The 17,193-nt window shown below is 40.6% G+C and overlaps 1 protein-coding gene across 1 annotated transcript in view; it reads right to left on the bottom strand.

The window, feature by feature from the left end:
• The window catches only part of CTNNA3 (catenin alpha 3), a 427,360-nt gene that overhangs the window by 391,315 nt on the left and 18,852 nt on the right, over positions 1 to 17,193 (bottom strand). The window contains exon 5 of the mRNA XM_068196847.1: positions 10,059 to 10,178. Within this exon, the coding sequence (XP_068052948.1) occupies positions 10,059 to 10,178 (120 nt within the window). The remainder of the gene's footprint in view (positions 1 to 10,058; positions 10,179 to 17,193) is intronic.

Genomic DNA, 17,193 nt, shown 5'->3' on the forward strand with positions numbered 1-17,193 from the left:
TAAAGTACAGACTCATGTTCTAAAAAAAGCCAGACAGCAAATAAAGGACAATATTAGAGCCTGATGAGCCCCATCAAGCAAGGCCAAGGCCTGACTGCCCTCCCAAACCCTGATGAGAAACAGAGCCAGTGATGACAGGCCTACGTATCACAGACAATCAGATGCATCTTGGCTGGGTTGTGACAACAACCTGAAATTCCAAAGGGATGGAAAGGAGGAAGTCAAGGTCAGGAGGGCCAAAATTAAGTTGGGGCAGTGCCCTCTGTCATGACCTGCCCTCTGCCCTCCTTCCTGCTTGCACAATATTCCTGTGACTGTCTGTCCAAACACGCACACGCTCCAGCTCTTCCTGGTGATCCTCCAGACCCCGCGCAAACAGCTCCCTGACAGCACGGAGCTGTTTGTGCATGGGCAGCAGGAAAACAGGAGACAGCATCTGTAAGGGTGGGACTGCTGTGCTGGTTTGAGTCTAATATGATAAGCACCTTTCTGAGAGCAAAATGAATGAGTCAACACCTTTAGAATGCACCAATATGAATGAGTCAATACCTTTACAAATGACGTGTGGATGACAGATGACAAAGGCTTGGAGGAGGAAGGAGACAAAGTAAGCAAAAAGTGATGCAGAGCGACTGGATAAGAAATTTAAGTGCTAAATTATTAGAGTGAGTTTTAGAGGGAAACTGCACATGTGATTATGCAAATGAAAAATACAGAATGCAACCTGATGCAGAATGTGCAGGACAAGGGGCAGGGATGTGTACAGGAGAGACAATATAAAAAGGACTAAGTGGCCAACGTGACAAGGTCTCAGAGACTAAAAAGTAGGAATATTGTCCTGGACTAATAAATAATTTCTCAGAGTATGTAACAGTGATTTCTCTCTGTGTAGCATTGTTCCAGCTTAGCCAGCTGGAATCCAAAAGCTGAATTATTACCAAGGGTCAGAACCCTCATAAACAGAGCTAACAAGTTCTTCCCTCAAAACAAGGTTGTGAGCCAGGGAAAAGCTAAGAAGCTCCCCGGTACATAATCCTAACTGGTTACAGAACTTGAGTTTCACAGGAGACAGAGATCCCCACCTCTACCTCCTAACCTGCTACCACATGAGGAAAAAAAACCCTACACCCTGCGCGAAATTCAAGTTTTTTATTTCCTGTGTTGATGTTCTATCTACTAAAGCACTGAAGAATGGCCTGGTACTATGGCCACAGTAACTGCACCACAAGCTCAGCCTTCAGATAAAGACAGCAAGACCCAACTGCTCCTGGCAGAGTCGGCTTTGGCTGCTGCCTGCTACGAGTTCCTGGAGCAAACACATCAGGATCAGTGTTCCTCCAGGATGTGTCTATCATTCCCAAGCATTATCATTCCCAACCATTTTCCATTCCCAGCTCAGTTATTTTGCGAGGCTTTGCATTTCATCTAATCTGATTTTTACGAAGTGTCAAAGCAGAGAATCATTTTATATGAGAATTTATTTTTCTGTGAGAAGCTGGTGTATGTCTGTCAGGCTGGGATCAATACAATATAACTTTCCCCTCAGATAACTCTTTCACAAACTACTACTACTGTCATTTTCACCAGGACATAACATCATTCATTAGCCACTCTTTAGTAATCAGAGCTCAGCATTCCAAACTGTTACTGCACTTCTAACTTGCAACCTTTCAGCATCTAAATAGCAGTTTTTCTCATACTAAGAAAAAAAAGCACCAAAAACTAACCCAATCCCCAAACAAAAAAAAAACCCTCTCACCACAAAGAAAAACAGTAGCTCAGACTGTACGGTACACACTGTCTCTGAGCCTGTAAAAATATCAGTTGTCCTCAGACTGAACTTTTTACCTAGTCTGACATAAATCTGTTATAGCCTGAAATAAGGAACTTCAAATATCCACAGAACCTTACTGGCAAGCCCTTATACACCTATAAATCTTTAACTCTTGGATGGAGGCATTTAGTGAAGTCCTCCAGTAGATCTGGTACTAAGAGACTTGCTGAAGGTCACACAAGATAGCTATGAGAAAGCAAATCTAAAAATGTTTACAAGACATTTATATACGTATCTCCCACTTCTCTTTTTTCCTTTACGATTCAGTAAAGAATTTTTTTTTATAGTCACCACTCCCTACTGCTCCAAGTCATTTAATTTTCAAAAAGGAAAGAAAAGAATGTGAAATCAAAATAGTACATACATCATTTTTATAGTGTTCAACAAAAGAAGCATCTTCTCTAAATCTTGCTTTTTCTGTAGAATATGCAGATATGTTACTTCCCAGAAAATTAAGGAAGGTATTTTCTCCTTCAATTATGGCTAAGAATCGTATATCACTTTACTAGGTGATGATTTCAACCCATAAAAACACACAAAGCTGTAGATCTAGGAGAGGGACAAAGAACTCAGCACAGTCTTTGAAAATAACTTTCCTTAACTATTTCCAGAGATAGGCAGTCTGTTGAGGCTCCGATGGCTCGACCTGGACGCCACAACCTTCCCAGAGAGAGGTCCCGCAGGAGACAACTTTCTGGGGGTCTCAGGCAGTCCTTCAGCCACCAGGTAACCTCAGCAGGGGGCAGAGAGCCCAGCTCTTAGCAGTGATTTCAGCTCGTAGTGATTGCAGCTCTGCCTGGCGAGGTGCACCCTGGCCAACACAGGAACAAAGAGACGGGAGCACCGTGCAGCCATTCCACAGATGTAGCCTTTATTCCAGCACCCTGCCAAGGACGCCAGTGACGACAGCTCCCTGCTGAACAGGGCAGAAGATGAGGTTTTTACGGGGAAAAGCAGGGGTGGTACAAAGGGGAAAAACCAGTTGGTCCCAACGAATCTACATGGGGTTCCAAAGCATGCTGGGAACTCACCATGACCAAGGAGAATTTCTCAGTCCAGGAGGGTTTGAGAAGATCTTACCCTAGCCCATTCAAGGGATACCTCTCCAAGGGAGAGGGTTGGCATGTCTATCTGACTCCACAACTCCCCCTTCTGTATTTAATAAAAAGGCATCCCCAACAGCTCTTTTAAAGCAACGTAAAAGGCATGAGAACATAAGTAACACAGTAAGAATCACAATAAAAATCTATAAAATAACCTTAACCAAAGATGAAACCCATCCAGTTAATCCCCAATGTCCAAAAAGTTCATTGACCCATTCAGGGTTGTTCTCCACTTTTATGTCCTTTACTTGTTCCTTCAGTTTCTGGATGTTTGCATGGATGGATTTTGAGTGCAAAGGTTGAAGCAGCACATTCCCTCAAAATCCTGGCAGCCATGTCCATGGGCAAGCAGTAGGAAGTCCATTGCCACTCGATTTTGTAGGGACATGTGTCTGTTATCTCCTCATCCCCTCCCAGAAGTCAGCACTTAGACCTCGTCCAAACAGAAATACTGCTTCTCATGCACAACTATCAAAGTGTTACGTTTTATAACATTTATGAGATTTGATTGTAACAAAGGAGGAGGAACTATGTGAAATTCTGAAAGCCACTGCAGTTAAACGCTGGCTCTCTTGGAGAGGCATGACAAAGACCTGCCAAATAAACAGCAATGTGTTCCATATGGAGCGGGCTGAATGGACCATCCAACGATGAGAGAGAACTCAGGGGCCGATGACAACGCTGCTGAGCACTCCCTGCTACCAACATCCAGTGTGAGACAATGGAGATCTGCATCACAACGGGACACTGAAAGGAAACAAACCTGACCAGAAACCAAGCAATTAGTTCAGTCAGCTACACTTAGATTCCTGAGGAAAAGCAATTACAGCAAGTAATGAAAGACACTATTTTATTAATCTAGAAATAAATCCAGGAATGAGTAACGGCCACCAGTTTTGTCCAAATAAAGTATTGCCAAATTAGCCTGGGTTGGTAGTCATAGGATTAGTAGCAAGTATCTCATAACATGACTAGATTCTGACATCCTTCACAGGACTTCTACATAAATAAATGGGAAAAATTGATTAAATTTCTCTGGAATCAATGGAGATTTCAGAACAGTTACCAATGATTCCCAGCAACTACAGAAATGCATTAAATCCTTTTCTACAGGGGTCTGTTTTGGTTGCCTCATTATGGAGCATAACTTGGATAAGAAAAAAAAAGGGGAAGGGGAAGGGGAAGGGGAAGGGGAAGGGGAAGGGGAAGGGGAAGGGGAAGGGGAAGGGGAAGGGGAAAGGGAAGGGGAAGGGGAAAGGGAAGGAGGAGGAGGAGGAGGAGGAGGAGGAGGAGGATGAAGAGGAAGAGGAAGAGGAAGAGGAAGAGGAAGAGGAAGAGGAAGAGGAAGAGGAAAGGGAAAGGGAAAGGGAAAGGAAAAGGAAAAGGAAAAGGAAAAGGAAAAGGAAAAGGAAAAGGAAAAGGAAAAGGAAAAGGAAAAGGAAAAGGAAAAGGAAAAGGAAAAGGAAAAGGAAAAGGAAAAAGGAAAAAGGAAAAGGAAAAGGAAAAGGAAAAGGAAAAGGAAAAGGAAAAGGATTTCCTGAGAGGGAGGGAGGACAAGGAACCATCAGGGCACTGTAGGGCAGGATTTGAACTCACAGTAATGTTCAAAAATAGGTGTGCTTCTCTCAGACAGGATACATGAAAGATGAGCTCAAGTCATCACATGTAGGCAGGAACAGTCAGCTGCACAATGTATGATTTGAAACAACCAAAGAGGCAACACTTCAGAGGAAAGTGAAAAAGCTCACCTCATTCCTGCTGAATAAAACTGCAGTTTTGTTTTTTCCCTTGAGACACTGCTGCCTAACAGAATACTGCAATTGTCATAATATCAGTTATCACTGCTTCATTAAGAACCATTCTCCTTAGACTCTGACCCCATTTACAACCCCCAAATTCTGGTTTTATCCCACATTAGCATGAACAGGTCACCTGAAGTATCATTCTATTTCATTAGGAGGAAAAAATAAATTGGTTTCCAGTCTACTGAAAGAATAGAGTTCTAATCTTAACCACTACCTCCCACTGAGACAAACCACCCAACACATCAAATTTCATGTAGGAGACATACATGGTACCATAGCAAATGTTCATGTGCAAAATCAGTGGTGTATCCTAGTCCCCCATGGAACTCAAAATTCTCTCCAGCTTTTTAAGTCATGCCCTTTTAACATTACTTAGTTGTCTCCGTAATTTAATTTCTAGTCGAAGATCTCATTTCCTTCCCACTGTAACACTGAATTTTGTATTGTTTGTTTGTTGTTAAATTACCTGGTGACTTCTTGGTTGAACGTAAAGCATCAGCCATCCTTGGCTCCAAAGTCATTTCAGCTACATTTATCAGAGACAAGACTAGACTGGAATTTTTTATCCAAACTGATGACATCTTGGGCACAGCCAAAACGAATTCAGTTTCATAGAAACAGCAACAGTTTGAGCTTTGAAAGGTTAGGGGAGGCATGACTTTTTTCCTCAGAGGTTTAGCATCCATGCAAAGACAGAAAAATTGCACATATGGAGATACAAATTAAAATCATTCAAGCCTGGAAGGGACAGACACAAATCCAACTGAACAAGAGAGCTGCTGAACCTATGGCACAGGCTGGGGAAATGTTGATATGAAACTCTTCCCCCTACAACTCTGAATACATATAAAAATTATAAGCACAGGGAATATGAGCACTTTCAGGTGAGCAGGGAAAAACAAAAACCTCTTCACCCATTAAGCAAGCCACAGAGATACACAGAAGAAATAGAAGCAAGGACCAAATGACAGAGCTATAATCACAGAATTACCAAAACAAGTCAGGTGGCTGAGAACAGAATTGTCATAATTTTTCACTATCTTAGCTACTGAGACTAATATGCTGTTTGCTTTTTTAAAAAATGAATGCATAAATCAACCATTTTAATTACACAACAACATGATAGATGTTTTTCCTATGTCAAGGGGAGATAAACAGCTACAATACTGCAAATATAACCTATAGTCTCATTTTATAATCAATACTGTGTGACTACATATTAAAGAAGAAAATAAAATAAGGCATTTTCTGAAATCTAATGGGAATCAAGTGCCTATATGTCCTTAAAATTACTCTGGAGTAAAGTACAAGGCTTATTTGAAAGTCCCTAAACAAGATCTCAACACATCCAACCCTAAAATCTAAAAGATTAGATAGTGGTAGAGTGGTAAATACAAAAGTGAACAAATTCACCCATTTGTTAATCCAGGATGGCAATTCAGAAGACATAATTCTGCCTTTACCCTCCAACAAGCAACCAAATGTACAGTCATTCTTAAGTCTGGAAGGAAAAAAAAGTGAATTCTCATTCAAATTCGTTCAATAGCACAAGCCACAGAAAGTTCCATAATTACTGCCCTTTAATTTGCATCTCAGTTATTTCACATCTTTTCAAAAGGCATGGACAACGGACAAGAAGGGCTACAAGCAGTGATTAATGTACTGCACCTCTTAACTAAGTCCTCTCAGCAGTTAATGATCAAAATGTTCATTTGTTTTCTGGTTTGAACATGTCTGACTTCCATCCATTGGCTCTTCTCATATTTCTGGGCACTAAAATAAAGGTTTAGTTAAGTACCTCTATTCCTGACATTTTTAAGCCATGACCTTTTACAGATAACTTAAGTAGCTCAGTTATGCAGCTTTCTATCATCATGCTTGTTTTCTTGACAACAAATAATTCACCCTGAACTCCCTCCAATTTTTAGCATGCTTTTAAGGGGTTTGCCACAAATAAACCTGCCAGTTGATAAGTGATAATCTCTTTCGAAAACTTGTCTCCTGGAGTGGAGCACTTTGGTGAACAAATCTCACACTGTGCTGGTTTTGTTGGGGTAGAGTTAATTTTCTTCACACCAGTCTGGGCTGTGCTTCACACTTGGATCTGTGCTGGAAGCAGTGCTGGTAGCACTGGGATGTTTTGGGCATTGCTGAGCAGAGCTCACTCACACAGAGCCAAGGCCTCCTCTGGCCTCACCCGACCCCACCAGTGAGGGGCTGGGAGGGGACACAGCCAGGCCAGCTGACCCCAAGTGACATCCCAAGGGATATCCCAGCCCACGTGGGGCCATGCTCAGCACACAGAGCTGGGGGAGGAGAAGGAGGAAGGAGGACATTCAGGGTGATGGAGTTTGCCTTCCCCAGTCACTGTCACACGTGATGGGACCCTGCTCTCCTGGGGATGGATGAACACCTGCCCAGCCATGGGAGGTGGGGAATCAATTCCTTGTTCTGCTTTCCTTGTGTGCACAGCTTTTGCTTTATCTGTTAAAATGACTTTATCAACCCACAAGTTCTCACTTTCACTCTTCTGATTCTCTCCCACCAAAGCAAACAATCAAAGGTGAAGAATAAAAGTGCATTTAATCCACTTTAACAAAAAGAAGTACCATCTGACTGAAGAAGCAAGTCTTCATTCAAAATTAAAACTTTCAAAATGCAAATTTGACTTGTACAATGATGAAGGCAGCTGCAGTACTGAAAACAAGGGACTGTGTGAAACAGAATAGGGAATGGCTCTGCTCCACGTTCTGGAAGCACTATTTCCCATGAGTGAAGTAAATCACTGTGTGCCCTGTAAGTATCTTTGACACAGCCCTTATCTCCTTCAGTTTCCAACACAGCTTTTAAAAACATTTCTAAATATAACAAATATCAGAAAGAAATCCTAAAATGATTTTTAAATGGATTAGCCAAAGTTATTTCCCATAGATTTATTAATTTCCAATTGTGTGTCCTTTAACACACAATTTCCTTGAGGGCATACACTCAACATCAAACAAGCAAACCTTAAATCAGAATACTTTACAACAGGATACTGCTTTTGTGTGTGTGCACATACTAAAGTCCTGTTGTCAACTGTAAGATGACACGTTGATGGAGGCTTCTAGTCAAAAACTGAATGTCTTTGGATTACAGCCAGCACTGCTTCAGGCATCCTAAAGGCACTGTTAGCTCTAAGAACAGCAGCAACGGTGGCAATTTTTCAGTTTGACAGGTGCTAAATACCACTGAACTTTACTGTAAGTCCATTTTTATTGCAGCTATTGCCCAACTCTCCTTAAATGACCTTACAGTTTATCAATTATAATAAACAGCCTTAAACCAGTGCCGTTCCAGCTGCACGCTATCTGGACAACTTCCTTCAATAGCAACAAAGACCCACATAAGAGAAAAGGAAGTGTGCACCTACCACAGCATCCCAAGAGCAGAGCTGGGACCTATCACTAAGGCCCAGCTTATACCCAAGTGCTTTAACATTTCGTCCTCTCACTTCCCCTGAAAACATTCATGTTGCAAAGGTGGTAATATTTAGGTTGATACAAACCAATGTAAACTTTACTTAGCTTTTACTGGAAACATTCCATGAAGTCACAGAACATGAGAATAAGTTTTAGTACTCACTGTGGCATGTAGCTATTCTTTTTTGTCAAATTTCAAAGATGAGAAAGTATCAAGGAAATTAAAAGCTTGTTTTAATTCAAATGAATTGCCAGACCATCTCCTGGACAAGAAAGAAAATCTACATTTCTCAGATGAAGGCATCTCCTGGGCCATTTCAAAATGGCAGCCTGGCTATAAACACATATTCTCAACCCAAAGGAATTTCTCTAGCGGGTGCTGCCCGACCATCACACCAGACAAGTCTGCCATTTATAGATGTTTGGTCTATATCAATCAGAGTCGATGTGGAACATTTTGAATACCCTTTAAAAAGCCCAGCTTTGATTTCCCATCTGTCCTGTAAACTTCCCCAACTAAGAAGTACATTGCTATATTGCACTTCATGGCTCATGTCTGAAGAAAAGGTACAGAAGCAGATAACTGTATTTCTTTCAAAAGCAACATTCACTGTTTTCAGCATATAAACCGCTTATTTTACCACCAAGAGATTCACACAGACCATATACAAATGTTTGTCTCCACACAGATGCAGTTACTCAGCATTTTGCCAGAGGGACTATGAATATACCCATAACCTAATGCAAGTGCATATAAATTATTATCAATTAAATGTGTTATCAATTAAACATAGTATCAATTAAACACTCCATAAACATGTCCCAAATTCACAACAGCTTCAGTGTCAAATCAGGTCAGTGATTTTTGCACAGTAATCCAACCAATTCTCAATCTTTTCACATAAAGATTGCTTTCTTTTTAAAGCTGGACAAAATTCAAAGGATCTTCTACACTAAATACATACATACATGCACTTTTCAAATCCCTCACTGCAGGTTCTCCAGCAAGTTCTACAGAAATGGAAATCTCGGCATCAACAAGCAGGTAAAACACTCCTCACCATAACCACGTAACTACTGCTCAGACAAACAATGCACATTAACTAAGACACGGGTAATCTAATCAATTACCTGACCTAAAGAGCTGCGAGTGATCTGCCCCAAGCCCATGAACTGCTTGGTAACACTGACACCAAGTGACAGAATTGAGGAAAACATAAACCACAACAACTCCACATAGAAACGCTACAGCTTTTACTCTCATGCTGTGGAAGAGGTAAAGTCTTATTTTATCATCAAGAGAAAAAAATTAGTGAATACCCATAAAGAGAGCTGATATTTTCACATAAGGTATGGATAAGTGACAGAGTATCCAACATTAAACACGTGTTAACAACTCAACTTTGATCTGCAAACACAAGTCAAAGACCATGTGCACTTCAAAGTCTGATGCACACTTACCTCACAAATTCATTTCTAATGGAGAAGAAATTAGTGGTTTGCATGCATACGAAGTATTGGATTCCATTAACTTAGGTGAATTTGGTTAATTTTTCAAGTAAAAGATTGTAAATAGTACTTCTATACAATTCCATTTAGAAAATGACATGTTTTAATGTCTGCTAAGTCTCACTTACTTGTTTTGCCTGTGCTTCTCTCCGCTGAAAAGCCAAAACCCAGCAGTGCAGCATCAAATGCATTAGGTAGACTTGCCCTGCCCTCGCTGCCTTACCTGACACTGCACAAAGCACAAAACCCAACTGACAGAACAGTAACTCCATCAAACACAGCAGTTTTACCACCTACCCTGTTTATGCCCAGCCTTCTGTCTTCTTACAAGCTTCCATCGCCTTACCTGCTGACGTTTGTATGCCAAGTAATCAAGATTTTCCAGATCTTTTTGAAACTTTTGGTAGGTTTTCTGTAGATCAGATTTACTGGATACATTTCTTAAAGATTCAAATGTTCTTTGAAACTGTGAGGGAAAATAAAAAAACAAAGCCAATAAAAATTATCATTCAGAGAGTTGCTGTGTTTCATTCTGTATTACAATTATTTTCTACTAAATACTAAGGCTACTGAGGTTTGTCACCTCTAACCTTCCACATATTCCTACAGTTTTGTTTTGAAACCAATCACAGAATTCAAAGCATTGTACATATGCTCATCTCAATTAAATGAAGTCCTCTAACTTCATAGGTCAGACCAAACACAAGCAATCAATCTCTAAAGGTGAGGTGTTTTTCTATGCCAAGTTCCAGGAAGTAATAAATTCACACAGATTTAAATACTTTCATTTCAACTAAGAAAACTGTACATGACTTTATACAGGCCACAAACTCATTCTATCAAGCATAACAGCAGAACTTAGAAATCACAGGGTGCTTCTTATCAAGTTAATTTACTTAAGAGTAATTTAAGACTGGATAATCACCTTGGGCAATGTGCCCACATTCTGCATGAAGACTGTGACAACTCCAATTATGCTTCACTATAGACCTTACTTTTAAATTTTAAATTTAAAACTCCTTTCATGCATACTATTATTAAAAATAGGACTGGTATTTTTCAGAGATGCACAACACCAGCCCAGCTGCAGGAACTGTAACAGAAAGGTTAAGAATTGTGTAAGAGGAGATCTGGAGGTCCAGCTCCCTTGCTACCTTCAGGAAACCCAGAGCCTTCTCCTCTGACTTGCTGTTTTCCCAGCTGTAAATACCCTTCTTCACCTCATGAGCATGTGACAGCTGCAAAGCTGCAGGTAGCTCAGTAATATTTTGTTATCACTGTGATTACCATCAGAAGCAAGTCTATAAACATACACTTACACTGACATAATCAAGAAGAACTACACACTTGTAAATCCTTCCAAAATATTGGCTGAGGCCACTGCAGTTCCAGGGCCTGCAGGTGAAGCTCACCCGTGGTACCAGTGCCCAGGGAATGAGGCAATGGACTGCTTTCCAGTCAGTTCTGGAAAACCACGCACTTCTGTACTAACTACAGCCCACATTTCTCTATACATGTGTTTAAACTACAGCCACTGAATTGGAAAAATAAACCACAGGAGCAGAAGGGAAAAAAAAAAAACAAAGCCAAACCTCCACTCATCATCTGTCCCTCCTTAAGAAACTGACAACATAACTGACAGCCCATGCTGATCATGGATGTGGGGTGCTCCAGAGCCCCTCATTCCTCAGCCGGTGACTCAGCTCAAGGCCAAGCTGTACCTGATGCTGAACAGCCCCCAGGTACTTCTCCCTGGGGATAACAAGAAGCTGGAGTGGATTTCCACTGACAATTTACAACAACTTGCCTGGAACCTTCAGCACATCTTGTTTGCCACTCTGCAGCCTTTATTTCAGTCTCACTGCTCTCATAACCAAAAGGCAAGTTAAGGCAGTGTTTTCATCTATTTGTAATTTATCTTATTCTACCTCATTCAGCACTACTAGAGGTTAACTGGAGACTTTCGAGCTGCATTTAAATTGTTTGCAACCAAAAAATAAAGTAAAACTTTCTCACCCGAAGAGATATGTTCCTGAATATATATATATATGTTCCTGAATTCTGTCCCAACATGGCTGACAGAACACACATGCTAACACAAAACTGCAATAATCTTTATTCTTTTCTGTTTGACTTCATTATCTTCCAATTTTTGTATGATTTGTTGTTTTCAGATTTTATCTCTGCTCCAGAGCTGATCTGAAAGCCTTGCATTTGCAATGTTTGCTTTCATCAATTCCCACTCCGGGCTAACCCCTTAGCTGGAAGCAACTTAATTGCAACATTTACAAACAAGACCTGAGTTCAGTTTAAGGTGACCAAAAGCACTCCATAGTCCTTGCTTTTTTTCAAGTGTGTAAGAAACTGCTCATATTGTCTCTGGCAAGTTCATCATGCACCTTCTGCTTCAAACCATGTCATATTTCTCCAGAACTTAGCCCAAAGCTGTTGCACTCTGTTGTGGGATTGAATAATACAGGGAAAAGGTCTCCAATGATTCCCAAACTCACTAAATAAACATAAGGTACAGTCTTCTCTTGAGGTGTCTTTTTTTTTTTTAAATCATCAACATGTTAGACTACAATACAGTTGTAGAATCATCATCATCCTTTATCCTTTTAAGGATGTACTTAATCCCACAGCTTCAATTCTTCATTAACAGGAGCTCTGCTAGAAACATCACTCACTTCCTTATGTCCTGCAGCACCTGCAGCAACCTAAACATTAATAATGCATTTGGCTCTCTGGAAGGAGATAGAAGAAGCAGCATGAGAGCACGATCAAATACAAATCAAATGTATAACTATAAGGACAACATGCTTCAATAAAATTGATGGGTAACTGCCAGAACATTCACATCTGTCTTTAGATGTAAGGGAGAAGCACTTCTAAAAAATTTAACTCAAAAATAAATAACAAATCAACCAAGCAATTTTAAGAAAATATAGATATGCTCTTTCCATTGTCATCAGCAGGAAATCAGAAAATTGTGCCTTGGACATACAAAGGTGATCAGCACATATGTTAAACTTAAAACTACATCTGGATCTTTCTGCATCATACTTCTATCAGTGTGAGCCAGCATTTTGGGGTGAGTGATAAAAAAACCTCCCTCATCTCTCCTATCTAGAGGTGAAAAGAAATATCCTAATTCCTGACTTTTTTTTCTCTTACCAATAACCAAATATAAATAATCATAAGAGATTCACAGAAGCTCTTTTCTGCCAGTTATGTTTTCAAAGTCCTTTGAACAGTTTCTGGAAGCTGAGAAGTAGCATTCCTTTACTACTTTTGCTCCTGGTGGCACTACTAGGTAGCTACCTGGACTCACTTTCCCTCCATGGTAAAATCTTATCTCTATGATTTTATCAGAGCTGCTTCTGTTTGTCAAGTTACCACACAGACACAGACAACTTCATACCTTAAAGAGAAGAGCATGACTTTCTAGTCATTAATATCACAGCATTCCTTTCCAGGAAACCCCAAACCTACCAAATGCAGAACCAGAGCCCAGCACCCTGGTCCTCTAAGGCAGGGTGGGTAACACAGCAGCCCCAGTGTCCCGAGCAGGCACCATCAGTACATGGCTGAATGAAGGCTCCCTGCTCATTCGACTGGAAACCAGCACACAGTGAATGCTCCACCTAAGTGAAGCAACTCCCACTGTCCCATTTCAGGTACCACAAAGCAACAAATACCATCAGAACTCTGAAAGCGATGAGGATCACAAATGTGGACGGGCCAGAAGAGTGCCACAACACAGCCTCCTTGGAGGTATGATGTTCCTGATTAGGGTAAGGCAGAGTCCTGCAGCCTCCTCTCAGATACTGACCATGCTTCTTCCAATTAGCAAGTGCGACTGTAAGCATCAGTACTGAAGCTCCTACAGTCTCACATCTTACACACTGCAATGTCAAAGATGAGAGGTGAGCTCTGACTGAAGTTTCTCCTGCAGTAAAGCAGATTAACAGCTGAGTTAATCTGCTGTCTTTATGAGCTCCTGACATAGCATTTTTGAGGGTTTTCTCCACTATCCTTCTACCTACATTCAGGAGCCTTGGAACTTCTGCTCTGCTGTCATATGTACCGAAAATGAGGCAATGAGATCAAAGAAAAGAGGCTGAGACAGAGTGGCTGCACATTCCAAAATGAAATCATATTAAACTAACTAATCACACTAAAATTTTGATACTGCTTAAGCCAACATTTACTACATTTCATCTTCAATATGAGCCATGAAAATTAATGGCTTACCAGCTAAGCAGGAGGCCAGGACACAGAATTATGAGATTATAAACAGGCAGTGCAAAGTGCTTCACTGCTTAATAATATATATAATATATTATTATATATATTATATATAATATATATTTTTATATTTTTTATTATTATTATTATTATTATTATATAATTCAGAAATGTGGGAAGCAGTATCACTGAATACAGAGTACAAAGCCATATTCCTGGTAACCACGTTACAGTCTCCATATAAACAGGAAGAGGGATGGGGGCAGCCGATCCTGCTTCTCCAGTCTGTGCATGATGCTCTGCACACACCTTTAGTGGCACTTGCCTGGGAGTCTAGCTTTATAGAGAGGATGTAATCAAAGGGCCTGCTGCACTTCCTTTACGTAGTTTCCTTCTACACAGCTGGTTTAGATTTAGGGCCAGGGCTGCAAAAAGCAGCTCTGTTATTCACAAATTAGGAGAAATGGCTTTTTTTTGTTCGTCCTGAGCCGCACAAGTCAAAGAGTATTTGTATTTCAGAGTATCAGTATTATCATCTTCCACTGCACAGGGCAGTACAGCAGCACTGAACTATTTTCTCCATTGGTAAAATATTTCTCTTTATTTTCATATTGGTTAATATCAATTGAATTAAGGGCAAGAAGCAAATTTTATTCCTATTTTGACATAAGAAAGCTGGCCGTTGAAAAAATATACCTTCCAGTTTTGATAAGATACTGGTTCTTTAAAAGAGTAAACTATAACTGAATGTACTATTTAAATTACCCAGAGATATGGTTGGGAAAAAAGCCATTCACAACCTCTCTTAAATTCCAATTACTGAACACACATACTTATGAGAAAAAAGCTGCTCTTCTCCTATTTTGCTGTAATGGAATGGGCAACGTGCCTCCTTTGGAGAGGTTACGGAAAGCAGTTCACAGCTTTTTCCATTCAGAAAATATCAGACAATTTTGCTGTCATTTTAAGAAGGTCTTTCAACATACACTCTGATGATAAAGCAGATATTGTTTGTTTTGCATGCATTTCCTCATTTCTGCCTCTCAAAGCACAAATGAGTTATAAAATACATTTCTCTAGATCAGAATGATGTGTGCATCATTGTTGATGCAGAACTGTTGATCAGATAAGCCATTCTACATTACACCAACACTGTTACTATACTACCAGTAAGTAACATCTCAGGAGAAGATAACTTCCCAAGATTATTTTCCTGGCCTAGAATGTGGCTTCTCATATCAGCACTCCAGAGAAGGAAATTTCACAACATCACTTCCATGTTATTCTCTTGTAAGCAGAGCTCTTCAGAGGTGAATGCACGCTGCTGCAGAGGCCAAACACAGTAACAGACACTCCCAAGGCCATGTTCTTCCCCTGACAGGTTCACACAGAGTCCACTGCAATGGAGCACTGGTCACTGACGGCAGCATGCAGGCATCCGCACAGTCCGAACAATTACTTCCAACAGGCCTCTGCTTTTCTAATATCCCACCTTCCAACTTCATCACCAGACACAATATGGACTTCTCACACTCACCTGTACTTCTGATGACTTCAAGCATTCTATTATCCTCTGCCACAAACCACCTTTAGGGTACAGATCTCCTCAAGCTTTATGTTTACAACTTAACATTCCAGTCAGAATTTATCATCCCACAGCTTGACAATTATTTATTTTTACAAGATACAAAGGAGCAGTCAAGAGGCTCCTATACCAAGCACAGAAGCGGATCCAGATTCCTGTTGCACTCAAAAGGATGCTCACTTTGAAAAAGCCAGCTCCTAAAAGCAATTCTTTGGAAGCTGCTTTTCCTCTGTTATTTACGGTACATCACAGAGTGCCACAGAATTTGCAGAGTGTGATGATAAATACTGCAGGCCTGATTCCAAACAACTGCATCCCACGTACCACAGACAAACCTCTGACTGGTAGCAGGAATATCTGTTTGATGAGAAAATAAATAGGAGTGTGAACCAAAGGAGAAACCAAATCTTCTCTCACAGACTCCTGTCACTTTCTTAATACTCCTTGTGCCCCAGAAGTTCCCCTGCCATGGGAGTGACCCACGCCCAACAAAGGAAGGTGGTAAGAAGTTAGAATGTAGTCTGGCTACTGCTGTAAAAAACAAGGTTTCTATAAACACATCAGGAACAAATGGAGGGCTAAGGACAATCTCCATCCTTTACTGGATGCAGGGGAAAACAGAGTGACAAACAAAGAGGTACTTCTCTGTCTCAGTCTTTAGCAGCAGGACCAGTTGTTTTCCAGGTACCCAATCCCCTGAAGTTGAGCACAGGGATGGGGAGCAGAACAAATGCCCCCCAGTCCAAAATGAAATGTTTAGTGACCAGCTACATTACCTAAGACTCACACAAGTCCACGTGCCAAAGGGATCTACTGGAGGGTAGGAAGGCCCCACACAGGGATCTGGATCAATTAAGCACAGTTCTGGGAGGTGAACCAAGCCCCTAAACCTGAAGCACAGGGCAGCCCAAGATGACTTTCCTCTTTTCTTCTATGTAACCCTACCAAGTTCTTGCTCAGAACATTCTTAATGCTGATGAACACTCTGCAGGAAAGGGAACAGACAGCACTAAGCTCACAGGGCCCAACTTCACAAGTTGCTTCTTATCTCTAGCCATTCTCTTTTTTTTTTCCTGGCAGGAGTTTCAAATAACTGTTAGCAAGCATTTGTAAAGATCATGCTGAGGCATTCATGAAAAATATGAAGACTTGCACAGTAAATCTACAAGCATGACATGAAGAGGAAAAAGGCAGATAAAACACCTTGGCTCAGCATGATCTGAAACCGATTACAGAAAGACAGACTGCCAATGCTCTTTGAATGAAATTCTCCAAACTTGTTGCTTTCCTGCTGTTCTCTTCTGATCAATAAATTTAAGCAACACCATTAGTCTGCTAATTCACTTAATTAAATAATATCAAGCATTACTAACCATAATGAATGAGCTGCTAACACAGGTCTGCATCACAGAGTGCAAAAGACAGAAGACAGCCCTTTGTCTGACCACATTTTTCAGAACTCAGTTGTTTCTTTAGAGACTTCAAACTCTTCAAGCATGGAAACTCAGACATAGATACATATTTATTTAAACTCTTCTCTGTTTTTTTAAAGTTATTTAAAGAAGGAAAACCTTTCTTTTTGGTGTGATGTACTTTATTTTTTCATTGAACTCTAGAAGGATCTTCCTGCTTGCACTGCATCCTCAGA

This window comes from Anomalospiza imberbis, chromosome 8 (genome assembly GCF_031753505.1).
Source record: "Anomalospiza imberbis isolate Cuckoo-Finch-1a 21T00152 chromosome 8, ASM3175350v1, whole genome shotgun sequence".
Taxonomy (NCBI): domain Eukaryota; kingdom Metazoa; phylum Chordata; class Aves; order Passeriformes; family Viduidae; genus Anomalospiza; species Anomalospiza imberbis.